The sequence below is a fragment of the Corvus kubaryi genome, unplaced genomic scaffold (assembly GCF_017639235.1).
Source record: "Corvus kubaryi isolate FWS band 111438036 unplaced genomic scaffold, C.kubaryi_AGA036_p1.0 37361, whole genome shotgun sequence".
Classification (NCBI taxonomy): domain Eukaryota; kingdom Metazoa; phylum Chordata; class Aves; order Passeriformes; family Corvidae; genus Corvus; species Corvus kubaryi.
In genome coordinates this window covers 3646356-3664421 of record NW_024581118.1, presented here as the reverse complement: position 1 = coordinate 3664421, position 18066 = coordinate 3646356, and the positions used below count along the sequence as shown (strand labels likewise).

At 42.8% G+C, this 18066-nt stretch overlaps 1 protein-coding gene across 2 annotated transcripts in view; it reads left to right on the top strand.

The window, feature by feature from the left end:
• COP1 (COP1 E3 ubiquitin ligase) overlaps window positions 1–18066 on the top strand; it is a 124503-nt gene that overhangs the window by 43136 nt on the left and 63301 nt on the right. For both annotated transcript variants that reach the window (XM_042033833.1, XM_042033832.1), the window contains exons 12-13: window positions 9319–9462; window positions 17325–17433. In XM_042033833.1, coding sequence (XP_041889767.1) covers window positions 9319–9462; window positions 17325–17433 — 253 coding nt within the window. The remainder of the gene's footprint in view (window positions 1–9318; window positions 9463–17324; window positions 17434–18066) is intronic.

Genomic DNA, 18066 nt, shown 5'->3' with positions numbered 1-18066 from the left:
CCCAAAATCTTGAAGGATCTATTTGTGGTTTATTCAATGAGGTTCCATGTCTTGCTGTGTAGCAGTCACTGCCTGCAGCATGGGGTAATCCAGTTTTAGAGTAGGCTTCCCAAAGGGTGGTGCAAGCTCCATCCGCAGAGTTATTCAAGAACAGGCTGGAGAAAGCCCTAAACAACATGGTCTGGTCAAAGAGCTGCCCCTGCTCTGACCGGGATATTGGACTAGAGACCTCAAAGTCTTGGGGGCTGTACTTGTGATAAAGGTACGTGATCAGATCATTAGACATTTTACATTTTGCCCTCACTTTCTGCTGAGCATCTTCCTGTGGCCTTAGGTTTCAAGAGGAAGGAATTTAAGGAGGAACACTGTATGTGGCTTTGACATGTACTGTGCAAAGGGTATTTTACTTCCTGCAAACTTTGGGATCCCTGCTTACAAACAGCGTTGTAGTCATTAGATTCAGGATTGGTTTTCTTTGGAAGAGAAGTTTTGTGGAAGTGCAGGAACTCAAAATGGATGCTGTAGTGTCAGGAATGTGCTCTGAGAGATCAATATCCAGGGTGGGAGGATGGTGCCATTGGAAATTGCCTTGCATCATTGCATCCACCCCTCTTGATTGCTCAGGATGAAAATCTTTTCAGTGAGGCTGGAGGTAGCAGCCCTTCCGTTCCTCCTGATGCTCGTGTGATAATGGCTGTCCTCAGGCAGCAGTGCTGTGTCTTGGCCTCAGGAGCTGGAAAGGCAAGCCATGAAAGCTGTGGAGCATCTTATGCACAGAGTTTGCATTCTGACAGCGTTTGTAAAAGTCAAAGATGGATTTCATTTAATCCCCCCCAGTTTTATGGCTTTCATTTGACATTGAGTGTTGATACAGTGAATGCTTGTTTCTGCTTGAAGACACAAACCTGTTTATTAATTAGAACATGGATTCCTGCAGCTTATTACAGTATTCTTTTAATTTTCTAGCCATTTTGTTGTAAATGCCTGAATTTTATAGGAGCTAATGATCTGAAAAGCATTAGCATGCCTTTGGATTTTTTTGTTTGCTCCCAGCTAACTAGAGAAGTTAGCCTGTGAAATGGTAGGTAGTTGAAGAATATGATAAGGTGGTGTGTTAAAGCATGCAAAGATGTATGGTGTGGGCTTAAATGATTCTGAGAATAAACCTTACAAGCAGCTCAGCCGGGAGAAAAGGCTTGGACTCATGATTATTAATATGTCATCATTTGCATTAATAAAGACAGTTTCCAAGTCATGCTGGGGATTTATGTGCTGCATAGTTGTTTTGTAGAATAAGGTAATAAATAACACAGAATAAGCTATGAAGTGATGTTTATGTTCTCACGGGATTATATACAAGTGTGTGCATACATTTGTGCAGGTGAGGTCAGAACAACTTCTCTGTGAGACTGTGGAATTAAGGGTATGCATAAACTATTCTTTAGAAAAAGTAAAGATACTTAAGGATAGCATTCAAAAATACTGATGAAGTCAGATTCAAAATGCCATCAAATCTCATGAAGCAGTTTAGTCAGCTGGAGGAAAAATGCTTCAAATGATGTTTTAACCTTGTTCTGTCATTACCAGGCAGCAGGCTCATTGGAGTTAATTGCCCAAGCCCATCCTCTGGCTCCTTGAGAAAGGCTCATCTGTGGTGTATGAGCTTGATATTTAGGAAGGCTGGTGCCCTGACTGGTGGTGCCTGTTGGATTGAGCTGAGTTGTCTAAAGAGGTTACTGTCTCCAGCTGTCCCTCCTGATTCTCTGCAGGGTGTCTGGCAGAAGAACTGATGGCAGTGTCAGGAAAATGCAGAGGCTTGAGTTACTGGAGTTGCTGTGCTTGGGGTGGTGATTTGTCCTGTGAAATGGGACCTCTGGCAGTGTGGTCAGCTGGAGACAAACATCCTCAGCTGCTGCTGCCAAATCATGGAGGAAGCATGAATTGGCGCCTACAGACAGACTGCACTGTTTAAAGTCCCAGTATTGATGGAGATCTCTCTTTCAGACCCATTTGTTCCCCTGCCTCATCAGCTCTGTCAACAGTTGCTGTGCTCAATTTTAAAGAAACAAAATCCTTGTTCGTGTAGTAACAAAAGGGTGGCTTGGAAACAAGCTTTCAAATGGCTTTATATTTAGAAGGCACTTCAGTACCTACCACAACTGACTTTGTTCCTTCCTACTTAGTGGTGTAATCCTAATAAAACAGAGCTGTTGTTCAGACCACCTTACAGGTTGTCATGGAGCAGGGTTCCTCCGTCAAACCTCAGCTTGGGTAGAGCTGCTATGTTCTGTTCCACCTGAATGTGAAGAACTTCTTTCCTGTGCAGTGACCGTGCGCTGGGGCAGATTGCCCAGAGAGGGTGTGGTGTCTCCCTCACTGAGATATTCCAGAACCATCTGGATGCAAGCCTGTGCCACGTGTTCTGGCATGACACTGCTGGAGCAGGGAGGTGGGACCAGATGGCCCACGGTGGTGCCTTCCAGCCTTATCCGTTCAGTGATTCTCTACTGGAAACATTTCCCAAACTTGAAGGCAGATGAGAATGTTTAGATAGTTGTAACCTCTTCCACCTTAGTATTTGGAAATGTTGGCACTGAGCTGTGGCTGCTGTCAGAGCTGTTCATAACCCACTGTGTATCAGCCCAGCTGGGTGAAATGGCACCTCCTGGGTTTCAAATATAGATATAGGTTACCCAAAAATACTGCAGCGGGCAGACTGATCATTTGGCTTGAATTTTAAATAGTGTCATAAGGAACGCTCTGCATTGAACAGTTGGCACTTTCAGTTAAGTTTTTCCTACTCCAGCTTATTTAAAATGCTGTTTGTGGAAAAACTGAATCTCCTCCTCATTAAGTTGCATGGTAGTTGTTTGCAGCAGCTTTGGCTCATTGTACTTCTGTGGATCTGGCATAGAAACCCTGGGATTGTCGTCATCTTCTCTTCAACATGCAGAAGAGCATCGCCCAGCAGCAAAGTGGCTTTTTATCAGTACGCTTTATATTTGGTTGCTTGCAGAATTCAGCAGCTCCCTGTAGGTTTTCTCATCATTAGTACTAATTAAGCCAAGCTCCCCTGAATACATGTATGGGAAAAAGACCTTATGCAGCAGAAGAGGATGTCTCTAGCTGTAGTCTTATAGCCAAGACTGGGACTCTGCCATGTTTTTCTGGGAGGTTTTGGGTTGTAGTCAGAGGAGATTAGGTTCATGGTAACCTCTTTGCAAAGTAGAGGGGAACATGGTTCTGAAAACTGAGCTATTGCAAGGAGCCCAATTAATCTCACAGCATAGTATATGCTCTCATTGGGTTTGAAAAAAGAACGACTCTGTTTTATCTAGAGATGACAAAGCATCAAAGTAGCTCTATTGGATTTGATTTCCAAACTGTGAGATGGATCTAAGACCACCAAATCTCCTCGATTCAGGTTTAATAGTCTCCTTTAAACAAGCTCTTTATGGAAAGGGAGTATTATGAAGTGGTCTCTGTTAGAACTGATGGCATTTCATTCCACTTAAAAGGATTTTTATAAGCATGAAGTGGGCCTGGAACTAGGTCTAATGACATTACTTTGTTAATGTGGTACCTTTTTATGCCTTTCTTCAAACAGAGCAGAACAGCCCTCCAGGCTGCTGTGCCTGTAAGAGAGATGCTGAAAGTGTGGCTGCAGCATGGCTGGTGCAATGATGCCTTTCCAAGGGAGCCCAGAGCTGAGGACTGTCCTTCCCTGTGCAGTGCAGGCTTTGATGGGCTAATGCACCACCCTTCCCAGTCTGTTTCCCAGATGGGGGGGAAGGGAGGTTAATTAACACAGACCTGACTTTCTCGTCTTTTATTTTTATGCTCCAAATAGAGGTTTGATTAGGGGTAGCGAATTCTCATCAGATGTTCAGAGCTTGGAGGAGGAGAGGTGATGGGAAGGGTACCCTGGGTGCATTCAGTAAGTGCTGGTGCTGCTGGAGCTGGGATATTCCAAGCAACTCCAAGGAATGGGATCAGCATGAAGTAGCTTGGGGTCCTCTGTCCCACAGTTTTTATTAGACATCCATTAGACTTGAATCTGATCAAGATGGCTTCACCTTGATGAGAGGACATATCTGGCAAATTTCTGGTAATCTAGGGGTCACATCTAACCTAAAGTAATGTGATTCTTAGGGATAAAAGTGTTTGCTCTCTGATAGAATGACTTTGAGTGGTAATCTTATTTATACATTTAACTTCTCTCCAAATAATAGTCTAGAGAGAATTGAGGTTTAAGTGGTCCTTTCTGACTAGACATTGCAACAACCTGTCTGGGATCATGGCATGCTTGTTCAGTTTATATTTTGGGAAACATTTGGCAGCCTGGGAGTATGAACCAAGAAACACATTCTACAGTGGTGGTCTGTCCTTGTTCCTGTGGCACAGATTAAGGACTCAGAAATAAACACTGACCTTACTTAGGTGGTGCTCTGGAGGTAAGGAGTAACTAATGGAAGTGCTGCTTTATTAAAGAGAAGAACCTCAGTGGTTTTTTCAGCCACTCACAGCTTTAGCAAAACAGTCTTTTGATACTGAAACTTCATATGCTTTGTCTCAGTAGCTTTTGTTTTTGTGTGACAAAATTTAGGCTTTGAGCTGATAGAACACAAAATCTGAGTGCTTTACTGCAGCTTCCTCTGCTGGAAAATAGCTTTGTTTTTGAAAACCACATATTAGTATGCCAGTGCATACTTAGTGACACTAATTACTTTGCCTTAAAATATCTGTCTGTTGTAAAAAGTCTCTCAGGTGTGTGATATTAATACCGATTTCTGTGTTGGTCCCAGGTGCTGAACAGTCTGCTCTGGTGCCCATGGTGTTGGATTTTAACATAAATTTCTAATCTTTGGCTAATCTTCCAATGCCTCAAAATGAGCATTGGAAAGAGATAGCGAGACTTGGGACTGTTAGAAGTGACAGGATACCCCTTGGAGGCCACGGAGTGGAAGCACAGAGTAAGAAAGACTTTAAGGAAATATTTCGTAAGTGAAGAGCAAAAGCTGCTGCTGGCATCTCTCCTTCTCACCATTTAAGTCCCAGCAATATATCCATGCTGTCATTAAATATGGGAGCCCACAGCAAGATAGGAGTTGATGTTAAAGATACAGAAATAGAAACAGCGCTGTGATGGGGAGAAATAGAATTGAAAGGCTTTGGTATATTCAGGGGGAAAACGTGTGTGTGTGTCTGTATATATATATCTATATAGATATCTAGATATAGTTCCATGAGAGAAACTGAATCATCTATTTTGTGGAAATGGCAACTCCTACAGTCACAGATCTCGGTAACAAGTCAGGGCTGAGGCATTTTTGATTTTAGCAGCAATTGTAGACTGTGTATGGAAAGGGGAGAGGATGAAGACCTTTGGCTGTAACTGGTGATGCAGTTAAAGGCAAATGCACTTAGATGCCTTCTCCTGTTTTCAAACAGGAAATACAGTACGTACCTGTTAATATCTGGCATGAACCAGATGTACATGGATTGCTGTTGTCAGGTTCACTCTACCACCAGTTACTTCTGCAGGAGTTGCTGCCTGAAACACGTGTGGCTCTTAGAAGTGTAACTGGGAGGGAGGAAACCCTCATCTGTCCCAAATCAAACCTTCTGGCGAGTACCTCCTAGTTGTAGTGTGACTTGTTGAACACCAGTCTTGCTGTTGCCTTGTTCATAACCCTTATGGTGAGGCAGCTGCTCCATTCCTTTAATCAATTGAGTGCCCATCCGTATGCGTTCCCTAACTCCAGCGCATCATCCAGGGATGTGAAGAACAACTGCACACCCCAGCAGGATGCAAATGTAGTAAGGCTTTACACAATGGCAGAGCTGCTAAATACTCATTTTTTACTCTTTCCTTGCTGCTCTATCCTCAACACCAAAGCAGGCTTCCAGACCTGTTTCGGAAGCAATTTATTTCATAATTCTATTTGTCAGCTATGAGTGTTCTCCAAGGTCATAGGTTTTACCATTACAATAAAGCAATTGATTTATAATCTCACAGATTGGGCATTAAGATAAGCAGTGGAGAAACCCGAACCCTTAAGGATGTGGTTACTTTCCAGCAGCTCTTAGTGATATTTCTATAAGATGTTGGTTGTCAACTTCTTAGGAGAAAGAAAACAGTGATTTGGGAATGGGAGATGTCTGTCTTCTGTTTTCCCTAGAGCAAAACCATCAGATCCTTTCAATTTGATTTCTGTAAGTAATTCTGCGGCATGTTTATAAAGCTCTTTCAAATATCTAGCAGTTCTTGTGTCCCCAAAAGATTCCTTATAGAAATTTGGTTAGTCTTTGTTGGTCAGATATGTGGAGTTCAAAAAAAAGGCTAAGAAAAAACAAGCAATTGGTAACTGTTTTTAACAAGCACATCTTTGAGGAGCAAGGACCACTGCTGGTCCGAAAAGTAATTTCACTGGGGGTTTGAATTATTTCCTATTATTCTGTTGCATGTTGTTATTGTGCTAATGAGGAATTCACTTGGACTGTGGAAGTGTATCACCTGCAAAGCAGAATGTTATCTTTCTGAGCTGGCCCTGTTGAGTCTTCTGACAAGACAAAACAAAACTTAAGTTCTCTGGTGAATTTTCATATAGATAAGCTTGTGTCTAAGCAAGTGCTTACATTGACACAAAGACTTCAAGCATGGAATGACAGGAATATCCTCGAGCTAGTTAAATGCAAATAAGGCTTGCATAATACTAAGTGTATTTAAAAGACTTGCAGGAAAAAGCATAAAAATAATTGTTGCTGTGCAAGTGGGCTGTTTGTCCTAATGCTGATTAGTCCAGGCTTAAGCAGAGCTTTGCAAATATTAGGAACAGTTTTGTGGTATGTTATCCGCTTGATTAGGTACTTAGGGTGTTCCTATTTTTATTTGTGAATCACTGATGAAAAGCTGACTGGCAGAAGGTGAGAATGCTGGCTGTCCCAGGACTGAGCACAGGTGACGGGAGGCCGAGGTGCAGGTGTGTGTTGGTCTGTACTGGTAGTGGTTTATTTTTGCATTCTTTTTCTCCCTGCAGTGTCTTTGATGCTGTTTGAAGGTCACAGGTCTAACAATTCCATTGCTTAAGGCTCTTTATTATTTTTTTAATGATTTGTTAACTTTAATGGGCATATTGAAATACTAATTTTTTATGTCTACAGCATGTCTCCTAAAAAAAAAAAAAATTGAATTAATGCTAGAGAAGCAAACCCAACCCAAGTGAGAGAGGTTCTATTCTGTTCTAATAACTTGGCTTTTTACCAGACATTGTAATGCATTATTTTTCTTTCTTCAGCAGAAGGCTAAGGGTATAAATTGAATCCAGGCAGATGAATCACTGCCATCAGTTTAGTTGTGCTTTACCTGAATCCACAGGGCAGCGAGCAGGAGCGGAGACAGCAGTTCAATTAAGATTGTGGTACAAGTAAATCCGTTGTATTGTTGTAGAGGCTTTGATTATAAAATTCTTCCACAGAATAGGGTGAGCTGACAAAACAAGACAGGCCTGAATGGTGTTTTCATCCTGTGTGTATATAAAGTGATTTAGACTAGTGTAGGTCTGGGGAGTGGGGAGAGCAGCCTGGATGCTTAGGTGGCTTCTTTCCCTCTCCCATTTTATTTAAATAGATGCCTGCATGCTTGCTTAATTCCCCAGCCATAAGCATGTTCCTCCATGCATTTTAGGGGCTCATGGTTTTGCAGGCTGCACTTGAGTAGCTTCTCTAGCAAGTAGTTGTGAGTGGGACCATCTCCTGCCACTGCCTGGGAGAAGCCTGGGAGCCTGAGTTAAAAGGCCAAGTTTCAAGCTGCTTCACTGAATTATTTTATAGCAACAGACTGCATATCAACAATCTTTTCTCTCCATAGTTTGAAAATAACTTCCTGATATCTCCTTTACGAGGACTTGAAAATTCTGGTGGCATTTAAATTTATCTTCCCTTGGGAACATTGCATTGCCTTGGACTTCTCAGCTCTGTTGAGGAGTGGAAAGCTCTTGCTGTTACAGCTCTGGGGGCAGCCTGAGGAGCCCTTTCGCTTCTTGTAATTGGTTTAATGCCTTCTAATTGTAGGAAGATACCTTAAATACCCCCGCTCTCATGATTTTGAATGTGAAATTAGTGTAAACTCAGTTTTCCCTGCTGCTATTAAGAACTTCCTCCCTCGTTCATAAACACTCTGGATTCTTAAGGGGAAATAAAAAAAAAAAAAGGGATAGAGACAGCAGGGATTGAAATGAATTAGTGAGTGGAAAAACTCCAAAAGAGACCTCTCTAAACAGTAGGTTGATTGCTTAGTCAGAAGACTTGGGGAGAGCTGGTTCTGGATCATAGAGACTTTGTGACTGAGGGCAAACATTGCCCCCACACCCTTTCTGGGGAGGTGTCTCACTGAGGCTGATGCCCTCGAAGTGCACCTGCCCTGCCAGCAGTGCCAGCGCTGCAGGAAAGCAGAAGCTCCTGGGAAGTAGGATTACTTCCCCAGCTGCTGGATGTCTAGCAGATTTCTCTCAAGCCCTTCCAAGCTGTGAAGGTAGGAATGATATTAGCTGTTTGTAAGGCTGCCTGCCTTTCTCTTCGATGTATTTCGTGTACAACCTCAGGCTTTTCTCATTTGCAGCTTAACTTTGTTATAAAGTGTCTGCTTTTACTTCCAACTTCATTGATATTTATTACAAACTTGCCCTGCAGGTCGAGAAAGAAGGTGCCTCTGTTTGCACAAGCAACCCTAAGTGGAAGTCGGAGTGTGCATTGTTTTTCAGCACTGATGATCTGATTTCGACCCCCTGTTGTTACCCAGGGAATGTAGAAGGGTTTTTTTTTTTTTCACAAATACTGCTTTGCTCTGCATTAGCACGTAGAAGTTCCTGAAGCTGTTGCACACAGGAGGGATCAATGGGCAGTCATGCCATGGCACGTTAATGGTGGAATGTACAGCTGAATGTTAAGCACGTTTCCAGGACAAGCTGTTGGCTTTGACATTGGGGTACCATGCAACGTAGATGGTGTAGCTGAACTGAAAAACCTCCAGAGCCCCTGAGCAAAGATCCTGCCTGTGGGAGGGTGATTGTGCTACCACAAAAATGGAGATGTGGGTGTGTTGGTGGGGGGTGGATTGGAGAGCAGTGCTTAGAGCAAGAACTCCACACTGTTGGGGTGTGTGCCAGACCTGACCAGGGTGTGTTGAACTGGGTATTTGCAGACTGCAAATCGTGGTTTTCAACTCTGCCCTACCAAGATGTTTAGGAGGTAAAATATCTTCCTGCTAAGTATGTGTGGTGTTTTACAGAGCTCTCAACCTATGTTTTTGTTTCTCAGTATTGAGTTCGACCGAGACTGTGACTACTTTGCCATTGCTGGAGTGACAAAGAAGATTAAAGTCTATGAGTATGGTACAGTCATTCAGGACGCGGTGGATATTCACTACCCTGAGAATGAAATGACCTGTAATTCCAAAATCAGGTAGGCATTGATTTGTATTTGAACTCAGAGTGCCTTTTCCACTTGCTTGTTTATGCATAGTGATTGTTTTGCTTTCTTTATGGGAATTGGAGGGGAAAGGAGGAATGCAGGAGCTGATGGAGATTGGGTGGCACAAGCACTGTTACTCATCTGTGCTGGGTTCACCCCAGGTAGTAACAAAGCCCCATGTATCTGGGGGAGAAAAGGCAACAGGGTAGTCAATTGCTGTTGTGTTCCTTGCAAATGCTGTTAGATGCCTGCTCAAAGGGGTGGGTATATGCTCCAGCTAAAGCCATAGCTTGTCTCAAGGTAACCTCTGTACCCAGTTCCTCAACAGTTACTGATTCTTCCTCTTCACTGACAAAATCCTTTCCATTCTTCTGAGAGGTTGCTAGTTCTCAGGAAATGTTCCTCACTGGCACCTTCTGCCTAGGAATTTTTGTCTGCCTGAAGTACTGTTCTGCTGGGCCTCATAATATAAAGCTCCTGAGAAAAGACCTTCCTTGATTTTTTTTTTGTTTCTGTGCTGCTATCATTACTGTCAACCCATTTTTTTATCCTTTTAGATGTATTAAACCAATGAAATATAGACTACCATGTCGGAACTTCAACTGAAAGAATGCAGCTAAATAACTCAAAAATCCTAATTCAAAAATTCTGTTAAAGCTCAGAAGTAAATAATCCAGGCAATCGAACCCATTCAGTATTATAATGCTAGTCTCCAGCATCTCTGTTAAACTCATTTGTTTTTATTGGTACTCTACATTTTAAAAGCAGTAAAGCACCCATGAAAGTACAAGTAATAAATTTATGTAACAGTCCAGCTTCTGTGAAAACAAAATGTTGTGCAACAAAATTAGAAATGTTTGCGAGCCTATTTTAGAGCGTAAAAGTCACGCTTTTTGTAGCTGACACATTGCTGAAGATAGATCAGTCATTCCTGTGTTGCTTGTGCTCGTTATTCCCAGGAATTGCATAACACTATTTTATGAAGGGAAGGATATAAATGCAGCTGACCATGAGACTAGATTTCACAGTGGGTAAAAGTAGCCTGAGAGTGATTAGTATTGATATGCTGTACTGATTATGGAGCTTGTGTTTGGCTGGGCTGGTGAAAAGTCCTGCATTTTTACTTGAGTCATAGCTGAGTTTGCACCATTCAGCTTCATTTTTCTGGAGAGAGGAGCAGAATAGTAGGAGAACCATCTAGCAGTCAATTTTGCCTTAATTAGAAGGGGGAAAGCAATGTGTGTTTGGTATTTCTTGGGCAACTTGAAATAAATTCCAAACTTGCTGTTTGTTTTGACAGGGGATCTACCCTGATGCTCTTGCCAGTCATTAGGAAAATTGTTAATTCTCCCTTGTCCCACAGCTGCCAGTGAGGAGAATCACATTAGTGCCCTCAGGGGTGTTACACGTGTTGGCTTTGTGCTCCAGACAAGATGCTGCTTGCTCTCAAGATTTTTTTCTCATTCTCAAATGTCATGCACAGATATATTTTATGTATATATGACAGTGCTAAATGCATTCTTCTCTGACTCTCTGCCTCAGTAGAGGAGGATCAGGTCCTCTCTCATTTTCTTACCCTGGTTTCTCTCATTCCTTTGAAGAAATAAATGGTGGGGTTTTTCCCCCCCCCATCAGCCTCCTCCAATTATATCAGGCTTCCTTTGGCATGTAGGTGCTTTTGGTTTTGACAAATAAAGTTGGTCTGTCAGTCAAACGCATCCTTGCTATATCCATTAGCTGTGCTGCCAGTCACCGGTGCTGGGGTTCGCTGGTGCAGCATCGAGCAGCATAATAACTTGCTTTTCTGAAGTGGTGTAGCTTGAGGGAGAAGTTATAGATGAAGGCTGTAATTTCATTATGGAATATTGCAGTGTGCTGAAAATGTGCCCATATTGTAATAGAAAAATCTAAACATGTGGAGCCTGTGCTTTGTGAGAAGCCTCAGCTTAAAGCTGTTGATCTTAATTTGGGTGAAAGTGCAGCTTTTGAGAGGCTTTGCTCTACCTGTGAGTGCCCCTTCTGATATTGAAGACAAACACATTTCTGCTCGAGCACATGGGTGGTATTTCTCTTCCCAGCAGAGACGCAGGGGTCTGTGTGCAGATGAGATCTGGTGACATGTCTCTCCTGGTTAAATTGATCCTGGTTAACCTTGTTCAGAGCAATGATGCTGGAACATAAATCATTAGCAATGATGTTGGTGACTCAGCTTTCAGAGGAGCAGAGGCTCTGATGGGCTTTTATAAAAGCAGACAGGTGACAGCATTTGTGTCTGGCCAAGAGCAAGTCTAGCCCGGAGCAGCTGCGGGAAGGGAAGCCCGTGCCTGGGCCGGGGCTGGCGCCAGCCCAGCCCTGCTCTGCCGTGTGCCAGCTGGGTGCCTGCTGAAAGCTTGAGCTTCATGCCAGCAGTAATTGATTGTAGGCTTTCCTGGAGCAGAGCCCTGGTACCAGCTGTAGCTGAGTCTCTTCCTCTTTTCCAACCCCCTTTTTTACACCCACCTGCTTCTTAAATACATGCTTTTTTCGTCATCTGCTGAGCCTTCTTATCCCTATTTTTAAGAACGGGGAGGAAGTCGGTGTGTTGGGTTTCTGGTAAATGTGCATCGCGTCCCCTGGGAACAACAGTGGCATAAGCTTCCAGGAAAAACACAAGATGACACATAAATCCTCATAAAAATCCCATTTACAGATTCATAGCTTCAGTACAAGAAACAAATCCTGGCATTGTATAGTAGCTATAAACAGCACCCTGTGAGCTAATTATGACTTGCTGTGTCCCTAGCTATGGCAGGCACTAATCTGCAGCTCCCCCCTTGTGGGAGATGGGAAAGGACGAAGAGGAATGGCTAGCAGCAAGCCACAGCTCTGCTCTGATTTATTCAAGAGGCAGATTTGTTGTTTTGCCATAGATTGCAGGGGGAGAAAAACAAGGAGATCTAGCATTCAGGTAAAAAATTGGCTTTAGACCTTGTTAATCTACAGCAGGTGATGTGCGAGTGTGGTTAGGTAAACATGCTTTTGAAATCCACGTTTAGTATTCTGCATGCTCACCACTGTGTGTTTGCAGCATCTGTACTTCAGTGATAGATGTTACCATAAACCTCCAAAATCAGCTGCATCTGTTTAGTCAATTGCAGTAAAAGCAAAGCATCAGTAGTCTTTCTTTTTTAGGAGGCGCTAATAATTTACTGTTTTCATTTTTCGGTGTCAATAAATCAAACGTGTGATTTCTGTATCCTTGTAGCACTTCATGGGTGTATTGCTGTCAGCTTTGAAAATGGCAGCCACTTCTTGCTATTAAGTTTAAATTAAGCAAAAACTTGTCATATGGTCTTTTTCATCATAGAGTCTTTGCTATTTGGGGTGGTATGAGCTGGTTGTGTTGGATGCCTGTATGTCCAATACAGAGGATGTTTGACACTAAACAGGTTATGAGGAAGTATGCCTTCAACTTGCATTAATTCTAGTTTTTAGAATTACTGCTTCACTTTGCAGGAAGATGAAATTTTCTGTAGAAGTATTTGTCTTTTACCACACTAGAGGTTTTCTTTGAATTGATTAGGGAAAAAGGGGTTTATTTAAAACATTCATAACAGTAATGTAATTCCATATGTCTCCGAAGTATTCGTTTCGTGTTGTTAATCACGTGGATGTTCTTTGCAGTAGATCATGCCCTTAAAAACATCTCAGTCCTAAAACTACCAGTCATCAGTGGGCTCGTGGTGACAGACTGGGTCTGAAGCACTTGGTGCTCAGAAGCAGATGAGACCACGGAAGTTTGTGCCTTATTAAAAGCTTTAACCTCATTTAACTCTCACCGCCAGAGGGGCGGTTAACACTGGGTAGCTTGATCCTGGATTTGAGACATTTCAGCCATAGAAATACTGGCTCATGAAAGAAAGATCAGCATAACTGACAACACTGACTGAGCTGGCCCACTTGTCTCTGAATAAAATGAAGGATGCACATGAATCTTTCCAGGGTCAGGATTTCTGTGTGGCTGGATCAGATGCTGAGGTTAGGAGAGTTTTTCAGAGGTTGGTGATTAGCTTTCAACTACAGTTTCTCCAGCTTAATCCCCTAGGAAGGAAAGCTATCACACCTCCTGATAAGATAAATCTCTGGGGTGTAACTATCACTCTTTTTCTGGATTAAAGAACAGAGCAAAAACTGAAAAAAAAAAAATACAGCTACTGTACTTAAAATAAAAGATGGCATGGCACAATGGCTTTTAGTCCAGTGCTGAATTATACATTCTCTCAGCCCTAGGTAGTTATTTTTATATCATATCTTAGAGCCTTCACACATCAGCTTCTCCTGGACGTGGCTGCAGACCATCTGAAGGTTGTCTACAAAAGGTTATTTTTATGAACTTCCAGGGGTTTGATGGTTTATCTGTTTTGAGGACTGTGCAAGCTGCGTTATTGGTTCTTGTCACCTTTGCCCTTTCCTGTGCCTTTCTCCAGGTTGCTCCTCCATGCCTTTTTTGAGTTTGTTACTCAGTTCATTACCCATGATAACATCTCAAGGGAACCCGAAAAAATAGATGTCTTTAAAGCTTCAACAAAATTGCCTGTGTTGGGCATGGAAGAAAGATCAGTGCTTCCCTTAAGGGGAACATTGGCAGTAGGTTCTCAACCCTCTGCAGGTGCCAGGAAAGCCATATGGAAGAGAAACATCATAACATCCCAGCTCTAGGACATCCTCCTTCCAGGTGTGCATTGTCACAGATGCCAGAGGATACAACCAAAGGACTTTTACAGAGTGACTTTTTAGAGCTGCAGAGAGTGATAGGACAAGGGGGGGAATGATTTTAAGTGGAAAGAGGAGAGATTTAGGTTACGTGTTAGGAAGCTGTCTGCTCAGAGGATGGTACAACTCAGGGTGCCAGAGAAGCTGTGGCTGCCCCTGGATCCCTGGAAGTGTCCAAGGCCAGGTTGGATGGGGCTTGGAGCTACCTGGTCTGGTGGAAGGTGTCCCTGCCCACAGCAGGGGGTTGGAATGAGGGGACATTTAAGGTTTCTTCTACCCCAAACCATTCAATGATTTCTATGAAAGGATAGCCCTTGCTCAAACACTGCCTGGAAAGGGTGCTCCCCTCCACCTGATCCAACCCTAAATTGTGCTCTGTAAAGGTTACTTTGGAGAATTTAAGTTAAAAAGAAGCTCAGGTATTGCAGTGTTAAGGAAAAAGCTCTAGTTTCAAACTTTGTAAAGAGAGTTGGGTAGGGATGAGAGCAGAATTAAGGCAGAGAGTTGGAATAGAGTTGATTTTTGTCTTACTATGATCCTTTAATCATATTACTTAAAAATGAAAGATTTATGGTGTGTGTGACTTAAAAGGTGTTAATTGAACCACTTAGTGGCTGCATATCCCAAAACATTTTTCACCTGTCAGTTCCTGTTTTCCACTTTAAGTCTATCTACAAATTCTTTCCAAATGAGTGTTAACCCCTTGTGAACACCATCAGGCTGCAGTGGGATCTTTGCTGTGCCAGATCCAATGAATATGGCTTTTTTGGGCACAGAAACCCTGTGTTTTTCTCCATCTGGACCATCTGAGCCAGTGAACTGTTTTACAACTATCACATCTCAAACAGAACTGTTAAACTCTTGTCCTTTATATCTTTCTACCTACTCAGTAATTCCTAATTTTCATTGTCTCAGGTGATTTCCTTTTTGACAAGATGTGATTATGTGATTATCATCTTCATACTTCAGCTGGAACATCCCTCCTCAAACCACCTGAAGTGTTACCAGCACATCAGCCTTTCTCTAGGACCCTCTTCACTTGCTGATATTGTCTGATGTCCTCTCAAAGCCATCCAGATAGGAGACTGCCTTCTATGATATGGCTCTGGGTTGTATTCCTGCTTCCTGCTTGTACATGATGGCTTCACTTACAGATTAGTTCCTTTTTTTCCTTAAGCTCCTTGAAGCCCTGACTTGAGAGGAGATAATCTAGTCAGGGGAACAGGTCTGAACTGATAAAGGTCTCCTGTGGTGTGGTGTCGACCTCCCTGCCATTAGCTGGAGACTGCTCCCAGCCCAGAGCTCACTGCTCTAGGCCTCTGAACTGCTTTTGCTTCCATCAGGGACTGCTCCACCTGGAAACGTGACTCCAGATGTCAGATGTGCTTATCTCTGGGCTGCTGCAACCTTCACCTCATGGTCCTGGTGGGCAGTGCCTGCCAACTTCATTTGGAACTCAGGGAGCCACTTAAGCTTCTCAGAATAAGGCTTCCAGTAAAACACAGGCTGTCAAGACCTGCTTTTCTGTGTGGGTACCTAAATGGAAGTAGAGCTGGAATAGTGATGGCTCCTTGATGGTGTATTTGTGGACAGCTCTCACACCTATAAGGGTTGGGGATACTTAATATTTCCTCATTAGTGATGTATCGTGGAAGAGGTGAAGCCAGGGAAATCATTGTGTGAGCTGTATCACTGCAACCATCCTCTTAGCAGCTGGTGGTTAAAAACAGTGGCTTACATTGGGTAAAAAATACTTTAAGTTTCTGAATGTAAAGTTTTAAAGCCACGGGGTACTGTTAAGTTTCACCGTAGTCAGGAGCAGAATACCAATGCTGCCTGCTGTTACTTAACTAATGGAAAAATAAATGTTTATATTTAACTACCATAAGAAAGGAAGAGGATTTTTCCTCTTCTGTGTGTAAATTATTAAGGAAAACGGGATACAAGCATATAGTGGAACCAAGAATTTGGCAAGGTATAATACTCCTAAATCAGTATCCATGTATCTACAACACATTTCAATGTGTAGCTGCACTGATCAAAGCAGTGCTAAGAAGTTACGGAATTGTGGACTTCTCGTTTGTATTGTTGGTTAAAACTTGCCCCCAAGGCTACCATGATCTAGTTATCTGTGTCAGAGCTGCTCGAGGACCTGCACAAATGGGATCTGTCAGTTCAGCTTCTGCTGTGTACATCACAGTTGATACCAACTGGCGTGCTTCTTTGCCAGATGGTCCAAAAATTGGTGAACAAGTATTACAAATTTTCTTACCTCTGTCACATTTTTTGGGAGTCAGAGTGGAGGCGTAGTGCCAGAATGCTACGAGTGCAACTTGGCAGTGTTGCTGCTCTTGTTTTCTCTGCTCATCGTTAGAGTTTGCCAGTGGAATCATCATTTAGTTTTGCACAGCACCTCAATTCAGCTTGAAATAAAAACCTGTGTGATATATTTTCCAGTTCTTGATCAGAAACATTTCTTAAAATACAGCAAACTGCTGTTTCCTCCTGGATAGGAAGGCTTTACTTCCAGCATTTACAGAAAGCTGGAAGTAGTTTCTCAGAAGTCAAACTTTCCTGTGCACATAGGTACATATATAGAAAATTAGATGTGTGCTGCAGAAGAGGCTGATTTACTGTCCATGCAGCTATGCATTTTACATTTACAACTACTCTTTGGTAAGTAGTTATCTTTATGGTATGATAATAATTTGTTTATGGTAATAATAACAGTAGTGTCTATTGCTAGGAGGTTAAGGAGTCAAACCTTGAGCTCTCTGAGAATTTGTATGGTATTCAAATAGCAAAAAAATCAGTGTTTGAGATAAATGCATTTTTAAAAAATTCTAAACCCTAGCACTTCTTATCAAGGGGGAAATGTCTCTTCAGCCAACGAAGCTTTGCTTTTAGGTTGTGAAAGAAGGTTTGTTTTATTTCTGATGGGTTTTGGTTTGTTTTCCCCAAACTGCATGTTTCAGTGGGGCGCTTTGATCAAGGTGCTGTGTGCTTTGCCAAGATACTTATTGCCTGATGTATTGCGAAAGTGATTTTTGTGTTGTATGTTATGATTGACTGTAAACTGACCAGGGCTTGCTCTTTTTAAGCTGTATCAGCTGGAGTAGTTACCACAAGAACCTGCTAGCCAGCAGTGACTATGAAGGCACCGTCATCCTTTGGGATGGATTCACAGGACAAAGATCCAAGGTCTACCAGGTAACATGCAACCAGCAAACAACATTTCCTGTGTGGGGCAAGCAGCACTGAGTCTGAGGTTCTGCTCCTAGTCCAGCAAAAGCCTTTTGCTTTTTACTCAGTTCTGGAGGTACTTTTGCTGGTACTTTTTCACCCTCTTTTTCCACAGGGTGAAATGGATGTTCCTCCTGTTTGGTAAATGCGTCTCATCCGCACAGCTTTATTGAGCTGTAGTCCTGCAAGGGAGGCAGCTCTGTCTTCCTGTCACAGTCGTGAGGCAGCTGGTGTTTTCTTGCTGCTGCTTTCAGGCAGGGAATCTGCCCAGGGAGAACTCAGTTCCTGGAAGCTGTCTCACCTTTCTTTAGAAGCCTCTGTCTCTCCATACCTGTTCCACTTCAGTCCTTGTCAAAAGCCTTTTGTAAAGCCCTGCAGTGACTGCCAGCGCAGGTGCTCGTGAAGCAGAAGTGCAAAATGCAGATTTGGGTGGTGAGGCTGGGGGAAGGGAGCACAAGGCAGAACCCTTCCTTCCCCACACAGCCCTCAGCACACAGCGTGCTCAGCTCGACAGCCAGAGCTGCTAAGGAGGAGTTCCGGGAGCTGTGCTTCTTCGTGACACTCAAACGTTGTGTTTCTGTCTAATGGCTTCTGAGAAGC